The following is a 17,464-nucleotide window of genomic DNA, read 5'->3' as shown; positions in this document are numbered from 1 at the left end:
AAGTGTGCCCAATATGTCTTTATAAAATAATACGCCTGTTTAGATTAGGATAAAATGACCAACCTATCACAACGTTGATTTACATTTTTCAGAGCTTTTTTGTTTGATGAACATATTTTGGAATGTTAAACTGGTAGTCTTCCTGGTGAAAAAACCCCTAAGGACACAATGTTAGAAATTTGATACTACTGGACAATTTAAATTGGACAATTTAAATTATGATTTTGTAGACAACTGGGAAATATTTGTATTTGTTAATGTGGTTTTAAGAGATATCAAGTGATATGTCAGTATAAAGCTGTATTGTTATTATTATTGATGTTATTTAGGTTTTAAACTTGCATTATTTATATAGAAGTAAATTTTTACGTTTTCAGTCCAGCACAGTAGTTTAGCTATTCCATTTTGCAAATTATTTGATGGGAATTCTTGAAGTTGGTGAGTCAATAACGGAGCTGTTGACTTTATGGAAAACAATTTCTTGTATATTGCACAGAGCAATAATCTTACTGTCACATTCTGTGTATACCTCTCACCTTATGGTTATTGTCACCAGTGTAAGAATTTACACTAAAACGTTTGTTCTTTGCAGTGCACAAGAAGTTGTTATCTATAAAGTCTTAATCTTTGTTATTCCTTTTTGTGCTTTGTGAAACCAGGAAGTGAAATGAAATGGCTTGATAAAGGAATAAAAAAAAAAAAAAAAGCAATGTAAAATCTGTAATATGATATGGATATATATTTGTTTTTGACTGCACATGCAGTTATGCATTCATAACAAGGGAATAACTTAGCATGAGCAATGTGTAGATATTTTGTGTCCAAATTGACATAATTGTATAGTGAACAAACCAGCTGTAGTAGGATGCATGATAAATCTTAGTCTATGTTTCCTTCACTCAGGATTTATTTCTCTTCATTTTCTAGATAAATGAACTTAAAGCATACACTTATGATAGCTAAAATAGTCAATAATGAATGACTGAAATAGTGTTTAGTTTTAATAATAAATCAAATGGTCACTGCAACACACAGCGTCATTTGGTGGTGTTTTTTCTTCATAGCTTATGTTCATTTTGTGCACAATTGCATGTGATTATAGACCTCTGTGAGACCCAAGTGGTTACTATCAAATGCCACATGTTAAAATTATTGATGTTTTTGTTGAAAGTATTGATAGTTTTGCTTTCACTATAACATGAATGAAAAATCCATATTTTCTGCACTTTGAACATATTGATTAATGCTGTGAATAACTAACTGAAGGTGAAATACTTTATGATTACAGCCATTATTCAAGCTTTGCCGGCTAAATGCAATGCTTTATTATGTGTAACAGTGTTGCTTAATACAAAGATTATAAAGGATTCTGCAGACTTCAAATTCACTTATGGATTTGTCCAAATTCATAAGCTCAACCTGTGAAATTCTGCATGCCACATATTTCTGTTCACAAGTTGATAAGCCAGATATATTTGTGAAATTTATGTATTTCTGTGTTTTGAAGAAAATACTATTTTTACTTGAAGTAATTAGTTAACTGTGAATGGCTATGGTTTTATGCCATGCTTAGCAATATTCAGCCCCTAAGGTTAAAAGAAATGTTGTGGTTCTGATTACCCGACCCACCCTTGATTTCTGGTGCCGACCCTATTTGTTCTAAGGGGTATGAATAAAATATGCTTTAAGATACCATTGTTTATTCCTGTCACTGATGGACATTTGTCATTCTGATAGAGAAAGGCGACATGATGGCCGCAAGCTTGATTGAATAAACAATTACACATTGATAAATGTGTTATTAGTTTGTACTTTACTGTACTTCTAAAAAATGTAAAAAAAATTCCTACAAACCTACCCTAAATTTTAAAGAGGTGTAATCAGAACCACAACATTTTTTCGTTTGGCCTTATCAATTTTGAAACTGATATATCAAGAAGATGTATGTCAAGTGTATCAAGTTCCATCCATCAGTGAAGATCCTGGTGAGGGTTAGTGACTAAGGCAACAGGGCATGTTATGAAGGGCAAGTCACGGGATAGGGTGGTCACGTTCACAGCCATTGTTGCATGTTATTGTATCCCAAGATGTCATTATGTCAATACCGCCTCCGTGGTGTAGTGGTTAGAACGTCCGCCCGGAGAGCGGAAGGTCGCGGATTCGATTCCCGACCGCGTCATACCCAAAGACGTTAAAATATGGTACTTGTTGGTCCCTGCCTGGCGCTCGGAATTAATGGGTACAACAAGGACTGGTCGGCTCGGAGTCAGTATAATGTGTCTGAGTGGGGTATTCATGCTTCACTGCGGCATGGTATCTCAGTGGGCTAGCACTATAAAACCAGCTTCTGTCTGGGCTAGTACAAGCAGCCGCACATACACACGCATGCACGTCGTCAAATGAGCGAAATATTCTCAAGCACAACGTTAAACTCAATTTCACCTCACCTCATTATGTCAATCACTGGATTGTCTGCCTTTACTGTATTTTTTACATATCGTCGTCATATAGATGAAATAAGTTGAATGGAATTTAAGGAAAAACAAACATTAATTTCATGTGTTTTTACTGAAAGCCCATGTAATGGACCAAAATTAATCATTGTTTAAAATTATTATATTTCTATGGATTGGTGAAAACTTTAAATTTTCTCATCCGACTCTCTTTAATAACTGTCAATTCTTAACCATCTGTTTATTTTTAGTTTGAAAATGGTACCAAGAGATAATTTTAGTTTAAAGTCAGTTGCATAGCCAGGGAAAGTTAACTGTCAGTTGCTACCAGCATGGTCAGATAGTTGGAGCTCACACTATCGACCACTGATTTGTCTGCTCCAGGATGACATAGCCGCTCCAGGATGACATAGCCACCTGAGAATATATCATTCAGAGATTCCTTTCTGTCAGAACTTTGATCGTCCGACCTTTGGCTACGCTATTCCAGAATGCATTAAAAGATGGTAGTTATTTTTTCCCTGCCTTGTGAACAGCATTACAGGGGAAAAAGGACTTTGGGCTCAGTGTCAGTATACTGAATCTGAGTGGGGTATCCATGCCAACTCTATTTCAAACCAGGATCTATTTCAAATTAAAATGCTTATACATGCACATGCACATAGATAAGGGTAGACTAACAACTAGTCTCTGAAATGAACATATTTTACAGGAAAAAAAGTTCATAGTAAAAACAATAAAGTACAATGAAAAGGAGCCCTGAGACTTTCTTCATTTTCAGAAGCTGAGGAAATCTAGACTTGCCACATTTTCTAGACTTGCGTGTGCTTTCTTGGATATATTTGCTTCAGGGTCTGTATGACAGACTAAGATAAGAGTTTAACCTCGACTCACAAACATAGGGGTCCTTGGGACCCCCAATTGTCAGTTTTAGGGGTCTTTGCAGTAACGGTGTAGTCGTAGAGAACTGTACGATTTGGTGATTTTTTTAGAGACTGAAATGAATCACTGATATGATGCACGTAACTGCTCTGAAAAAAACAACCAAACACATAGATGTTTTGTTGGTACAATAAATAATATTGTCCGTCCCTCATGATGCAGTGAATTTGTTTCTGCATCCATTTTCTACATTTTTGCGAACTGGATGCACATTTGCACGTCTCGTAAAACCGTGCATGGATGCAAACATGAACACACAAAAACACATGCAAAATACACTCACCCACGTCACTGCGTAAGTGTGATAATCCAATGCAATGTAATACCATGCCTCACCTCACATTAACCTTTGCAGTAATCCTACTCTGTTAACACATTGCCTCACACGAAATCAACCGTAGTGCTGGCAGGCTCCACTTCCCTTTCTAATCATAACCAACCAAGACATACAACTCAGTGATTTTGTGTCTTATTTGTAAACAAAGTAATACACACAGCTTATAATAATGGTCCACTTTTATAGCCATTCCAGGATGAATGTCTATAATTATTATTATTACCCTGGATAACCCAAGCTGCCTGTGAGGCGCTAGAAGGTTATAGTCACATGACTTATATTTCACCGGGTACCCATTTTCTGTTGGCTGAACAGAGGCAGTTTTTAACAAACTCACTTGCCTAAGGTGAGACCACATGTATCACATGTGCTTCATTGTGGGGCAGGGTGGTGGGGTAGCCTAATGGTTAAAGCGTTGGCTCGTCATGCGAAGACCTGGGTTTGAATCCCCACATGGGCACAATGTGTGAAGCCCATTTCTGGTGTCCCCTGCCGTGATGTTGCTGGAATATTGCTAAAAGCGGCGTAAAACCAAACTCAGTCAGTCAGTCATTGTGGGGAAGGACTGAAGTCCTAGAAACTCTCAGGAGTCAAGCTGCCAAACACACCACCCAACGACTCTCCATGCACAGGACCCCACACCTAATATTCATCACATTGTAGATTTGGTACTCAAGCCAGACACAAGGATCATGGCAAGTGATAATTGTATGTCAGATGTATTTACTGGGTCAAATTTACTTAGCAGTTGGCCATGTGACCCACATTTAACCTGGCTGTGAATGAACACTGTAATTCCCACGCTAGAGTAGTGTTACTGGGGCTGGAGAGTCTCCCTACTGTCTCCTGGTCTGGGTAATGGTATACTTGGGATTATCTTGACCTGCACAGAGGCTGATGTTGAGTCTAGAGTTGGGAATCAGAAACCAAATCCACTATCGATTATCTGAGGACTTGTGGTGAATGATTATCGATTATAATCGAAATATATACATTATTAATGTAATCACATATTTTGAAGGTTTTTCCCCAGATTTTTTCTATTTAATGTTTTTTATAACTAATACGGTCATGCAATGAAATGGACACATGCAAGAACAAATATTTATTAGTATTATCTCATGTTGTTCACGATAGACGTAAAATTTATTCATAGACGGGTTACATTAATATTACCATAGTGATGAATACGAAACTATGAATAGAATACGCATAGCTTTAAGATGTTGAGTGCATGTCTGTTCATGAATATTCGTCAAATTTAATGGTTAGTTTACTTCATTCAAGTGTGTTATACTAAACCAACAAAATTCCGATTAATTGAAAATATATTTTTTACAATCGATAATTATTTTTAATCCTTCTTTCGATCAATTTTTGATTATTTTCAATCATTGGAACACCACAAGTTGAGTCTGCTACAAATGTCGGTAAAATTTCCCAAGTTAAAATTGATTATTTTTGTGTTGTGCTGTTACAGATTAACCAATGTTTTGTAGGGGTGACATGTATTATAATTTGACAAATGAAGAGTTTATTGATTGATTGTTGTTTAACAACGCACCTGACTATATACCACCTATGTGGCTGCGGTCTGTAAATAATCAAGTCTAGACAAGGCAATCTAGTGATCAATGTCATGAGCATCGATCTACGCAAGTGGGATACGATGACGTGTCAACAAAGTCAGCAAGCCTTACCACCCTATCCTGTTACTCGCCTCTTACGACAAGCACATAATAAGAAGCTTTAATGCTTAGACTTGTATCAATGCTTTGAATTTAATATGAAAGTAAAATGTTAATAGGACAATATAATAATTATAATTTTGAACAAAATAATGATGTATTTTCCTATTGGATTCTAAGAGCACTTATGTTAGACTGTTTATATAAATACCTGCTGTAGTGTTATTAGCCCTGTCATGTAACTGACATGTTTATCAAATACATGACAAATACAATGGGGATAGTTAGTGTTGTTGCAGAACAGGCACCTGGGTTGAGTAGGTTAGACTGAATGGTCTGTCAGACAGGATTGTTTCTCTACCATACAATATACATTATTCATTACTTTATTACCAAATGCATTAAACATGCTGGAGATGCATTGTATACAAAACTCAATAACAGGCACTGTCTGCTATCTCAGAACCAACAGCTGGAAAGTCAGCTGTTTTTTAATCCAACATTTGATGAGCTCTCCACGCCTACCTGTGATGCAACTTCCTACCTGGTCATTTTGACATCAGTCTGTCATTCATCCAAGTCTCATAGCACATCTGGGCGGTGGGGTAGCCTAGTGGTTAAGGCGTCCGCTCGTCACGCTGAAGACCCGGGTTCGATTTACCACTTAGGTACAATGTGTGAATCCCATTACTGTGTTCCCTGCCTTGATATTGCTGGAATATTGCTAAAAGCAGCATAAAACCATACTCACTCTCTCACTCACTCATTTTGACATTTACCTGACACTTATCCTAGGGGGCGGTGGGGTAGCCTAGTGGTTAAAGCGTTGGCTCGTCACGCCGAAGACCCGGGTTCGAATCCCCACATGGGTACAATGTGTGAAGCCCATTTCTCGTGTTCCCCGCCGTGATGTTGCTGGAATATTGCTAAAAGCGGCGTAAAACCAAACTCAGTCAGTCAGTCATAGTGTAATGTGCATTTGCTTGTTCAAATAGTTTGTGACCATTTTTTGCAAATTTGAACATATTCAAATCAAATCAAATCAAATGTTTATTGTGCAAACATTCCATACAGAAACAATGACATATTCTATAAACTACATAAACAAGATATATAATGAATCACATATATATGGTGAGCAACAAAACATATAATAATACAGATGTGTAATAATAATAATAATGGCCCAGGACAATCAGATCTTCTATATTTGTTTAAAGTTCTACATGTGGTAGCAAATAATTTCTATACTATTTGGATCATTATTTCTAAAAAGGAGGTTAAAGTTTTCAGTGGTAGTAAGTCTGAGAAAGTTATTAATTTTAGAGGAAAGGGAGTTAAATAAGGACTTTCTTGCATCTGAATATTTAGCATAGAGGATGACTGTAAGAATTCCTGCACAGACCAACACCTACCTTTCCTGAAACCTTCCATCTTGCCGGGACTGGCCATGTGGCAAAGTTGATAGACCATCTGGTCGTTGAATGGATTGCTGGTGGTTGGATTCCCAGTAGTCTGTCATACAGACCCTGAAGCAAATATATCCAAGAAAGCCCACGCAAGTCTAGAAAATGTGGCAAGTCTAGATTTCCTCAGCTTCTGAAAATTAAGAAAGTCTCAGGGCTCCTTTTCATTATATTATATATTATTTTACTATGAACTTTTTTCAGTAAAATATGTTCATTTCAGAGACTAGTTGTTTGTCTAGATTCCCAGCTGTGTTGCTCAAAAAGTGTTATAAGATGGTATTTTTTCACTAAAGAAGCACAGAGACTGATGTCAGTTTTATAGTGATGTCCCCTTGAGATACCATGCTGCAGGTTAAAATGGATATCCTTTCAGAAACAGCATACTGATGGAGGTGACCAGTCCTTGTTTCGACCCCCCTAATGCAGATAATGTGGATTGTTGTTCTCAAAACCTTGGGGTGGGGGTGGGGTAGTCTGTCGTACAGACCCTGAAGCAAATATATCCAAGAAAGCCCACGCAAGTCTAGAAAATGTGGCAAGTCTAGATTTCCTCAGCTTCTGAAAATGAAGAAAGTCTCAGGGCTGCTTTTCATTATTTTATTTTTTTTTTACTATGAATTTTTTTTCAGTAAAATATGTTCATTTCAGAGACTAGTTGTTAGTCTAGGGGTGGGGGCAAGTAGGAAAGTGGTGGGTGTGTGATGTCTATTTTTGATGTCTCTCACCATGATATTGATAAGAGCTCACTGACTCATTGAACTTCCCTGTCCTGGTGACAGATGTCTACAAGCATCTTGTTATTCCTCTGTTCACTTCCCATGTCTTGATTTGACTGATACTCTGTCCAAGGTGATATTATCTATGCAACTGTCTCACCAACTCACTCACTCACTCATTTATTCCTGCAATTGTCTGCAAATGTTTGTACAAATAGATGAAACAGCATTAATTGCAGTGTACTGTTGGAACAGCTTGAATGTGTATATTGTATATGTGTATATTGTATATATTGGATATTGTATATATGTATATTGTATATGTGTGTATGTGTATATTGTGTATGTGTATATTGTATATTGTATATGTATATACAGTAGAACACGGATATAACGAACTCCAAGGGACCAAGAAATTTAGTTCGCTATATCCGGTGTTCGTTATTCACATTTGACCGCCATCTTGGATTGTAGAGATGTAGAGACACGTATATGCTGAGGCTACAAATCTTTATTCTTGTACATGTATATTGACATAACATTAAAATTCTGAATTTATCATTCACAGACATTAGCTAGAACATGTTTAACAATCACAACAATCTCAACAATATGTTGATTCGCCGCCAACAAGGTTGATGTATACCGCTAAGTGGCTGAGCTGACACTGAGCTGACACTGAGTGAGTTCGCTAATCATCGTCGTTAATTTGGCTTGGGGGTAGTAAATCAGTTAGCTATAGTCGTTAATTCGCTACTCCACGAGTTATTTATTCGTGTATAATTCTAATGATATCATAAAGGATTGTTGATTGTGATTGGACTTTTAAATATTATTGTATAAGCATGTAGCTATCGTAGTGTATATATGTGTATGTTGTATGTATACGTGTATGTATCATATTGTGTATATTGTATGTGTATGTGTATATTGTATGTTATTATATGTGTATATTGTATATGTGTATATTGTATATGTGTATATGTGTACATTGTATATGTGTATATTGTATATGTGTATGTTATGTATATGTGTATATGTATATGTTGTATATATGTATGTGTATATTGTGTATATTGTATGTGTGTATATGTGTATATGTATTGTATATGTGTATGTTGTATGTGTATGTATATTGTATATGTGTATATTGTATATGTGTATATGTATATGTGTATATTGTATGTGTATATTGTATATATATGTATATGTGTATATGTGTATATGTATATTGTATATATGTATGTAGTATATTGTATATGTGTATGTTGTATATGTGTATATTGTATATGTATATATTGTATATGTGTATATTGTATATGTGTATGTTGTATATGTGTATATTGTATATGTGTATATTCATGTATTTGTCCTGACCACCACTCTTATTGTTCCAGTCCAGTGAGACCCCCTCCATGACTTAGTCTGCAGAGGATGTGTTTGAGTCCTGTGACCTCACCACCACCAGCTGTGTCAACCAAACCCATCAACAGCCAAGCCCACAGCAGCTCAGGACACAGCACTCCAATCAAGCCCACTGCCACTGACCCAAACAAAAACAAGAGATTGAAAACATCCCACACAAAATAATCAGATTGGCCTCACAGTTCGCCAGGCAGAGCTTGATAGTGTGGAGTCATTGCTTGTTGGTCTGGGGCTGCTCCAGAGGAGGTGCACCTGATCTTCCAGTTATATGTATTAGCAGGATACCTCAGGGAGAAAGATTCACTGATACCAGGAAAAATAACACTGCTTAATCACCACACTTCCTGTGGACCATACCAGGCGTGTTTCTTCTCCAGACCAGCTGCCTGCAGTGATTCGGTGTCAACTGAAGGAACCCACAGATAAAAAGTGGCAGTCGTTTAAGCATCTCTTCTGTGAAGTTAAGAGTGTTTGTGAAATTTGGAAGTTCTAACTCGTTTTGAAAAGAGGAAAGATCTCCTCACACATCTATCTCTGAGGAATTTCCATCAATGTCTGTTTGAGTTGGAACTTAAATCTCCTGGATTCAATTTCCCTGCAAGTTTTAAGCTGACAAGATGGCACCCCGAAATAGACGATCGGACAATGGTTGTTGCAGTCTGCTGTTTCTACGATACGTCTTATTTGTCTTCAATGTCCTTTTCTGGGTAAGTACTCCATCTAATGTTGGGCATTTTTTACATGAATATTCATTTGATTTTTGAAGTTTCAAGTCAGTGTTTACATTTATCAACAATCTGTATATCATGTCTGAGGACATTTATTACACTGTTTATAAGAAGTTTAAGAGGACGTTTATCCTCAAAGTATATACAGTGTGTTCAGTTTTATGTTACACATGGTGTATAAATTCGCATTAACACACAGTATCATCACGATCAGTAAATATGTGTCTGTAAACAGCTTTAAAACTGTTAAAGTTTTTCTTTGTATAAGAGTGTAGCGTGTATCATCAAATTTCATAGCTTACCATATTCAGTGCATTACCAGTCCTGTTCGTTTAATAGTGGTTATTTTCCACCAGTTTTCCAATTATTGATATAAAGATGTACGATATAGAATCGGTTCATCAAAATGTTTGATGTTTCTGAACAAGTGGGTGGTGGGGTAGTGCAGTAGTTAAAGCGTTCGTTCACCACACCAAAGACCCAGGTTTCATCCCCATATGGGCACAATGTGTGAAGCCCATGTCTGGTGTCCCCTGCCATGATATTGCTGGATTATTGCCAAAAAATGGCAGAAAACTAAACTCACTCGCTCATCATGCATAATGGCATTGGTTGATTCTCATTCTGTTGACGACTGGTTTTCCTGACTCGATTACAGCATTCGCTCATTCCAGCATTGGTGTCGAAATTGAACCTTAAAGGTCACATGCAACGTAAAACACAACTTTGCAGATTCTGATACCTTTCGGTATGGACTTACGAAACAAATCATCAAAAATGCAAATTCAACTTATAAAGTGAAATTGTAGGTCAAACGATTCACTAACTTTCCCCAAGCGCTTGGGGGAATTGAAGTGGTTTCAACAGCTCGGCTGCGCTCATAGCACATGCGCAGTGAAATAGGTTCGTGGAGCTTGGAAGCGGGTTGTCCGGTGAATATTCGGGGATGGCTTTGGTGTGAGCTTTTTTTCTAATGTAATGTTGATATTTCACAGGCGCGAGCTTTTTATATGTTATTATAGTAGATTACCGATTTACCTCTTTATATAATTTCATTTGTCTATTTCACCACACTTTCTTCTTGCCGAGTCACTTTCTCAGTTCGATACTTAAAAGCAATGTCATTATTTAGCATCGACAGAATTTGTAACTGTGATATAGATATGTCGTCACAGACAAAACTCAAAGTCTGTTTTATTGGCACCTATGTGTCTGCCTGCCCGTCTGCTAATATTCAATACACAATTTCAATCACTGACCACATGCAATTTGAACTTAACACCTATCAGGCTATACACCATAAACAAAACGCATTGATTTATGGCCCGAGTTCAGTCTCTGTCACTTTATGTAATTACACAGACAGGCAGGTGTGATACTTGTACACATGACATGTTATGATGTCTGTTGATTGCAAAATGTTATACACAAAAAATGAGCATGTATTTACCAAAGCCAACATCTCTATATATACACACACTCAATGAGCCGTGAGGGAATCTGGAAATGAACCAGCCGTTACACTTGAGTACACACCCACCCGCTCTGACTGGGTTCGGTATCCCGGCTGCTTCGTTTCTTGGGAAGTAAACCCAAGTACAAAATATTGCCCTTTTGATTTGCGATTGTACACTTATAATTTTGTTTTTATGTTTTTTCATAACCAGCAATGTATATTATATGTCATGAATAAGTGATAATTGTGTTTTAATTATGTTTGATTTTTGGGTTGCATGTGACCTTTAACAATTGTTATTAAGCATTTACATGTAATGTGTGCCTGCTGTACTGTTGAATAAGGTACTGTGTTTGACATGTTTCAAGCTTGGTATGCAAGAGGTTATCACAGCAAGGGGTCATTTCAACTTCAGACCATTAACTATGATTAATCCAACTCCAATTAGATGGTAGCCATTGTAGATGGGATTTTTAACGCCATTGTAATACTGCAGTAGGTTTCAACCAAAACACATGATTAAAAAAACATGAATAAAAAATAAAACATGATGAAGATTATTGATTGAATATATACATACTTAATGGCTGATGCACATTTAAAAACTGACTTTAAAACTTGATAAATCCCCAGAGTTGTAACAGAAACAAAATATCACTTCTTTATGCATGCAAATTGAGAATACATGCAAATAACGTACTTGCCAAGTCCTTTGGGGTACATAAAATTATAGATATTTGCAATGTTAAAATTTATCGGAATTGTAGAATGTCATTATTTACAACAAAAACTTCTGTTCTGTTAAGAAATGTACATAGTTCAGTATGTTACTAATTGATTTTCTTCATTTTAATCAATCACTGAATAATACTGGAGTATAACAGGCTTTAGGCTTCAGATGAACCTGAGCATTTGCAATGTTAGGACATGTGAAAAATGCTTGGAAGTCCAGGACCCCATGAGTCCATTACCATGAGTGCCCTAGACTTGAATATAGATGGACCCAGGTTGATTCTTGGATTTCTTACCTGTGAAGGTCTGGGTTAGAATGAACCTTCAGTAACCCATGCTTGTCGTAAGAGGCGACTAACGGGATCTCGCTGACTTGGTTGACACATGTCATTGGTTCCCAATTACGCAGATCGATGCTCATGCTGTTGATCACTGGATTGTCTGGTCCAGACTCGATTATTTACAGACCGCCACCATATAGCTGGAATATTGCTCAGTGCGGCGTAAAACTATACTCACTCACTCACTCACTCCTTGGATCTCTAACTAAAAGTTTTAAGATACCAGACTCATGGTTAGGGTTTCTGTCTTAGATTAATGACTTGGATGCATCAGAGACCATATAATAGATTTTATATGCTCAATTACTGGTGTTAATTAAACACAATTTTCATTTACCCTCTGATTAGTTGCTCACATACTGATAAAACACAGGATGTAAACATGGTTTACTTATATGATATTTAATTTTTGGACATAAATACAGTAGCATATATCATGTATAAACAAAATAAGATAAATATCTTCATTTACGTATTTACATGGAAATTTAAAAAAAATAACTTTCAGCATTGTGCTTTTGCTTCAAATTGCTCAATATCAACAGACCGCTTTCTATCATGACGGTGATGATACTCCCTGGCTAAAATGTTGTAGACCATGAATTCATGGTTAATGAATTTCCGCCTGAAGGAAATTTAAAGTAAACATGCTCAATGCTAATGGGATGAAGGGACAGATTTGCTCCATCCTGCCATCTGGTGAGCAGGTTCTGAGGCTGTAGCTAGGACAGGACACACACGGGGGATGAGATAGTCAGCAGGAAGCTTACTCCCAGACTCAGGGGGGATGACAGTGGGTGTTTATGAAATCACAAAGGTGTTACAGATAGTAATATGGAATTCTTCATCATGGTGTTAAGTTCCAGTTCATTCAGCAGAAAATTAATGTCCCATAAATCTTAGTCTCCCATACCTGAAACAAGTGTATCGTAAACTCCCGTGCAAGTTCCTTGTTGAACTTGCTTTCTTGGTTTCAGGAGCATTAGGTAAATTCTCTTTGTTCCTCTATATCATTTCTTTAAAGACAGTTTATCCCCCAATGTATGTCTTGATATATATTTGCTTCAGAGAACAAATGTAAATTCTAAATATTAGTCTGATTGGGGAGGTTGAAATAGAATTTAATATTTAATCTATGTTTAATAATTCTAAATTAAGTTGAAAATTAATAATTAAGGCAATGGTTTGAACAAGAGGAGTTGATTCTCAAAGAATACGTTTTAGAAGAAATCAAATCTGTTCTGTGACCTTTGAACATTTATTAAGTGTATTTTATTTTTTTTAGAAGTTAATTATTTTTTCAAAAATGAAACAGTCCGTTGAACATCACCACAATTACAAAAGTAAAGTATAAATTGTTAATACATATCCATTTTGAAATATGTATGTATAGGATATATTGAATCACGACCAGACAGTATTTGGATTGTGATGTTGGATTATTCCGTCCATGTTGGTGTGTGTGTGGTCAATGAATTCATGGCATGTACCGTTTCAGTCTTGACCAGATTGTGTCACTTGTGTTGGGATTAGCAAGCAAGTGGCCATGTCCAACAGCAATGCTGAATTATTCTGGCTATGTTGTGAGCTCAGTAAATCACAGTCAAGCATTGTTTTAATGCAGACCAGCTTGTCCCTACTTAGACTAACGCACAGTCCCTGAATATATATAATTTTGAGTGTGAACAAATATGCCCATTTATTTTGAAAAGGAGCCCCATTAAGTTGGAACATTCAAGAATCTAGACTTCTTCATTTAGGGCTTTAGCATTGCAGGGAGGGCTGGGCAGTAGGGAAAATAATGTCAGTTCAGGGACTGTTAGTCTGCCATACAGACCCTGAAGCAAATATATCCAAGAAAGCCCACGCAAGTCTAGAAAATGTGGAAAGTATTGATTTCCACGACTTCAGGAAGAAAGTCTCAGGCTTCCTTTGCATTATATTTTATGTTTTTTACTATGAGCATTTTTCTGTAAAATATGTTCATTTCAGAGTTTTTAACTATCACAAGTTGTTAGTCTAAGGGTCTGTTAGACAGACTAGTATTTACTCTCCTGTTGGCCATATGTGAAAGGAGCTCTGAATTATTTGGGCTATGCTGTGTATTCAATGAATGTCAAGAATTGTTTTAATCCAGACCAGATTGCTACTGCTGAAGGGGTCGTTGTCGGCACAGGTACTACAGATATGTACTCCAGGTACATTTCTGTATACAGACGTACCCTAAACAAAGACAAACTACAGAAACGTACCTGGTACCCTAAACGACGGACGAGTCCATATTCCGCAACCCAAAACCGAAACCGTATGTAATTGTTCCCGTTCAACTGATTGCGAGTGGTGTACGTTGTGCACCGTGAAATATTCGTTACTGTGTATGCTCTTATATAACGCTATCAAATGCATCTAATACAGCAGTATGACAGTTCCGATCAAGAAAACTCCACAATGCAGAATGGAATCGTCCAAGGGTACGTTTCTGTATTCTGAGTTTGGCTAGGGTACATTTCTTTATACAGAAACGTACTGGGGTACACATCTGTAGTCCCCGTTCCGACACCACCCCTTCAGCACTGCTACTACTCTGGGGACAGTTTGCCAGAACAAGTGCCCATATCTGACAGCAACACTGAATTATTCTGGCTAAGCTGTGTGTTCAGTGAATGTTATTAAATGTTTTAATTAAGCCCAGATTGTCACTAGCCGCTGCAGCAGTTCCATTACAATGATTACTGACCAAATTAGGCTGATTTCTCCCACAGACTTTTTGTCCTACTTTAGTTGATTAGCTAACCAGCTAGTCTGGAAACAAGCGGTTGATACGGCATTTATGTCCATTATCTGGCCTACAGAGATGGGAGTTAACACAACGATCTGTACAATAATGCTATTAGCTCTGTCAGTGGTTCAGACTGACATTTATCCTAGTAAGGACCTTACCCGAACTTTGTGCAATTAGATGCAGTCAGTATGCGTTTTGTGCATGCTCTCTGCATGCATTGTGACACGTCAGTACGATTCCTGATGTAAACTAAGGCCACAATAAGGCTTTTGTTTGTATTAATGTTTATCTGTCATATGCAAATCATACTGTTGATATTTGGGGTAGAATAGGTCTTCAACAACCCACGCTTGCCACAAAAGGCGACTATGCTTGTCGTAAGAGGCGACTAACGGGATTGGGTGGTCAGGCTCACTGACTTGGTTGACACATGTCATCGGTTCCCAATTGCGCAGATCGATGCTCATGCTGTTGATCACTGGATTGTCTGGTCCAGACTTGATTATTTACAGACCGCCATATAGCTTGAATATTGCTGAGTGCGGCGTAAAACTAAACTCACTCACTCACTGTAGATATTTAACTTTGAGATAGAAGGGAATTATGTTTAGAAATCATTTTCAACAAATACACTGGCCTGCTAGACCAATGCTAGTAAATATATATTACTATTAGGACCAGTGATTTTGAAATTGAGGATTACCACCTGGAAATGTCTGCCACCATATTTAATTTACATGAACAATGTATTTACTGAACAAATGATTATAAACTTTTGAATTCATTTTTGTATATGGTACTCAGCAGGTGGGGAACTTCTGCTAAATTCCGATGATGTTTGTGGGTTTTCAGCATGAAGAAAGTGACAAACATCTGCCTGAGTCAGAAAACCTTGATGTAGATTGGCATCTTCTGGTGATGTGTTTACATCTCAGGGAGCCCAGTGGTAAAAGCATTTGCTCATCACGCTGAAGACCGGGTTTGATTCCCCATATGAGTACAATGTGTGAAGCCCATTTCTGGTCTCCCCCATACTCACTCACTCACTTTAAATCTCAAATCATTGGTTGTTCTGTTGGGAACATCTCTGCCCTGTTAGCAAATTGCCTCTTTTGATGCTCATGAAGTCAGTCACTGGATTGACTTTCCAGACTGGATGTTTTACGCTTGGTGTCATATACTGTTGACTGCAGCATTAAACAATAGCATTAAATAACAACATTCAACAATAGCATTAAACAACATTAAACAATAGCATTAAATAACAACATTAAACTATAGCATTAAACAACAACATTAAACAATAGCATTAAACAACAGCATTCAACAATAGCATTAAACAACAGCAGCATTAAACGACATTAAACAATAGCAGTAAATAACAACATTAAACTAAAGCATTAAACAACAACATTAAACAATAGCATTAAACAACAGCATTCAACAATAGCATTAAATAACAACATTAAACAATAGCATTAAACAATAGCATTCAACAATAGCATTAAACGTCATTAAACAATAGCATTAAACGTCATTAAACAATGACATTAAACAATAGCATTAAATAACAACATTCAACAATAGCATTAAACAACAACATTAAACAATAGCATTAAACAACAGCATTCAACAATAGCATTAAATAACAACATTAAACAATAGCATTAAACAACAGCATTCCAACAATAGCATTAAACGTCATTAAACAATAGCATTAAACAATGACATTAAACAATAGCATTAAACAATAACATTAAACAACAACATTAAACAATAGCATTAAACAACAACATTCAACAATAGCATTAAACAACAACATTAAACAATAGCATTAAACAACAGCATTCAACAATAGCATTAAATAACAACATTAAACTATAGCATTAAACAACAACATTAAACAATAGCATTAAACAACATTCAACAATAGCATTAAACGTCATTAAACAATGACATTAAACAATAGCATTAAATAACAACATTCAACAATAGCATTAAACAACAACATTAAACTATAGCATTAAACAATGACATTAAACAATAGCATTACATAACAACATTAGACAATAGCATTAAACGACATTAAACAATGACATTAAACAATAGCATTAAACATTATCATTAAACGACATTAAACAATAGCATTAAACAACATTAAACAATAGCATTAAACATTATCATTAAATGACATTAAACAATATGATAAAAAAACGACATTAAACGACATTAAACAACTAAACTTTAAATGACATTAATCAATAGCATTAAAGAATGGCATTCAACAATGACATTAACAACAAACAAAACATTAATAGGAAGGGATGCTGTTTCTGAAATTTACGTAAACAAAGTATATTCTCACCACCTCATCCTGATCATGTGGTCAAGTGAA

The 17,464-nt window shown here is 36.4% G+C and overlaps 1 protein-coding gene across 2 annotated transcripts in view; it reads left to right on the top strand.

Annotated features, from left to right (window-relative positions):
- The window catches only part of LOC124268704 (CD151 antigen-like), a 41,513-nt gene that overhangs the window by 429 nt on the left and 23,620 nt on the right, over nt 1-17,464 (top strand). The window contains exons 2-3 of one of the 2 annotated variants that reach the window (XM_046703694.1): nt 378-438; nt 9,003-9,737. In XM_046703694.1, the coding sequence (XP_046559650.1) occupies nt 9,648-9,737 (90 nt within the window). In that variant the 5' untranslated portion in view covers nt 378-438; nt 9,003-9,647. The remainder of the gene's footprint in view (nt 1-377; nt 439-9,002; nt 9,738-17,464) is intronic. The other variant, XM_046703695.1, reaches the window with a different exon arrangement.

The sequence above is a fragment of the Haliotis rubra genome, unplaced genomic scaffold (assembly GCF_003918875.1).
Source record: "Haliotis rubra isolate DU_JTF1 unplaced genomic scaffold, ASM391887v1 Scf14, whole genome shotgun sequence".
Classification (NCBI taxonomy): domain Eukaryota; kingdom Metazoa; phylum Mollusca; class Gastropoda; order Lepetellida; family Haliotidae; genus Haliotis; species Haliotis rubra.
This window is presented reverse-complemented; position numbering and strand designations above follow the sequence as displayed.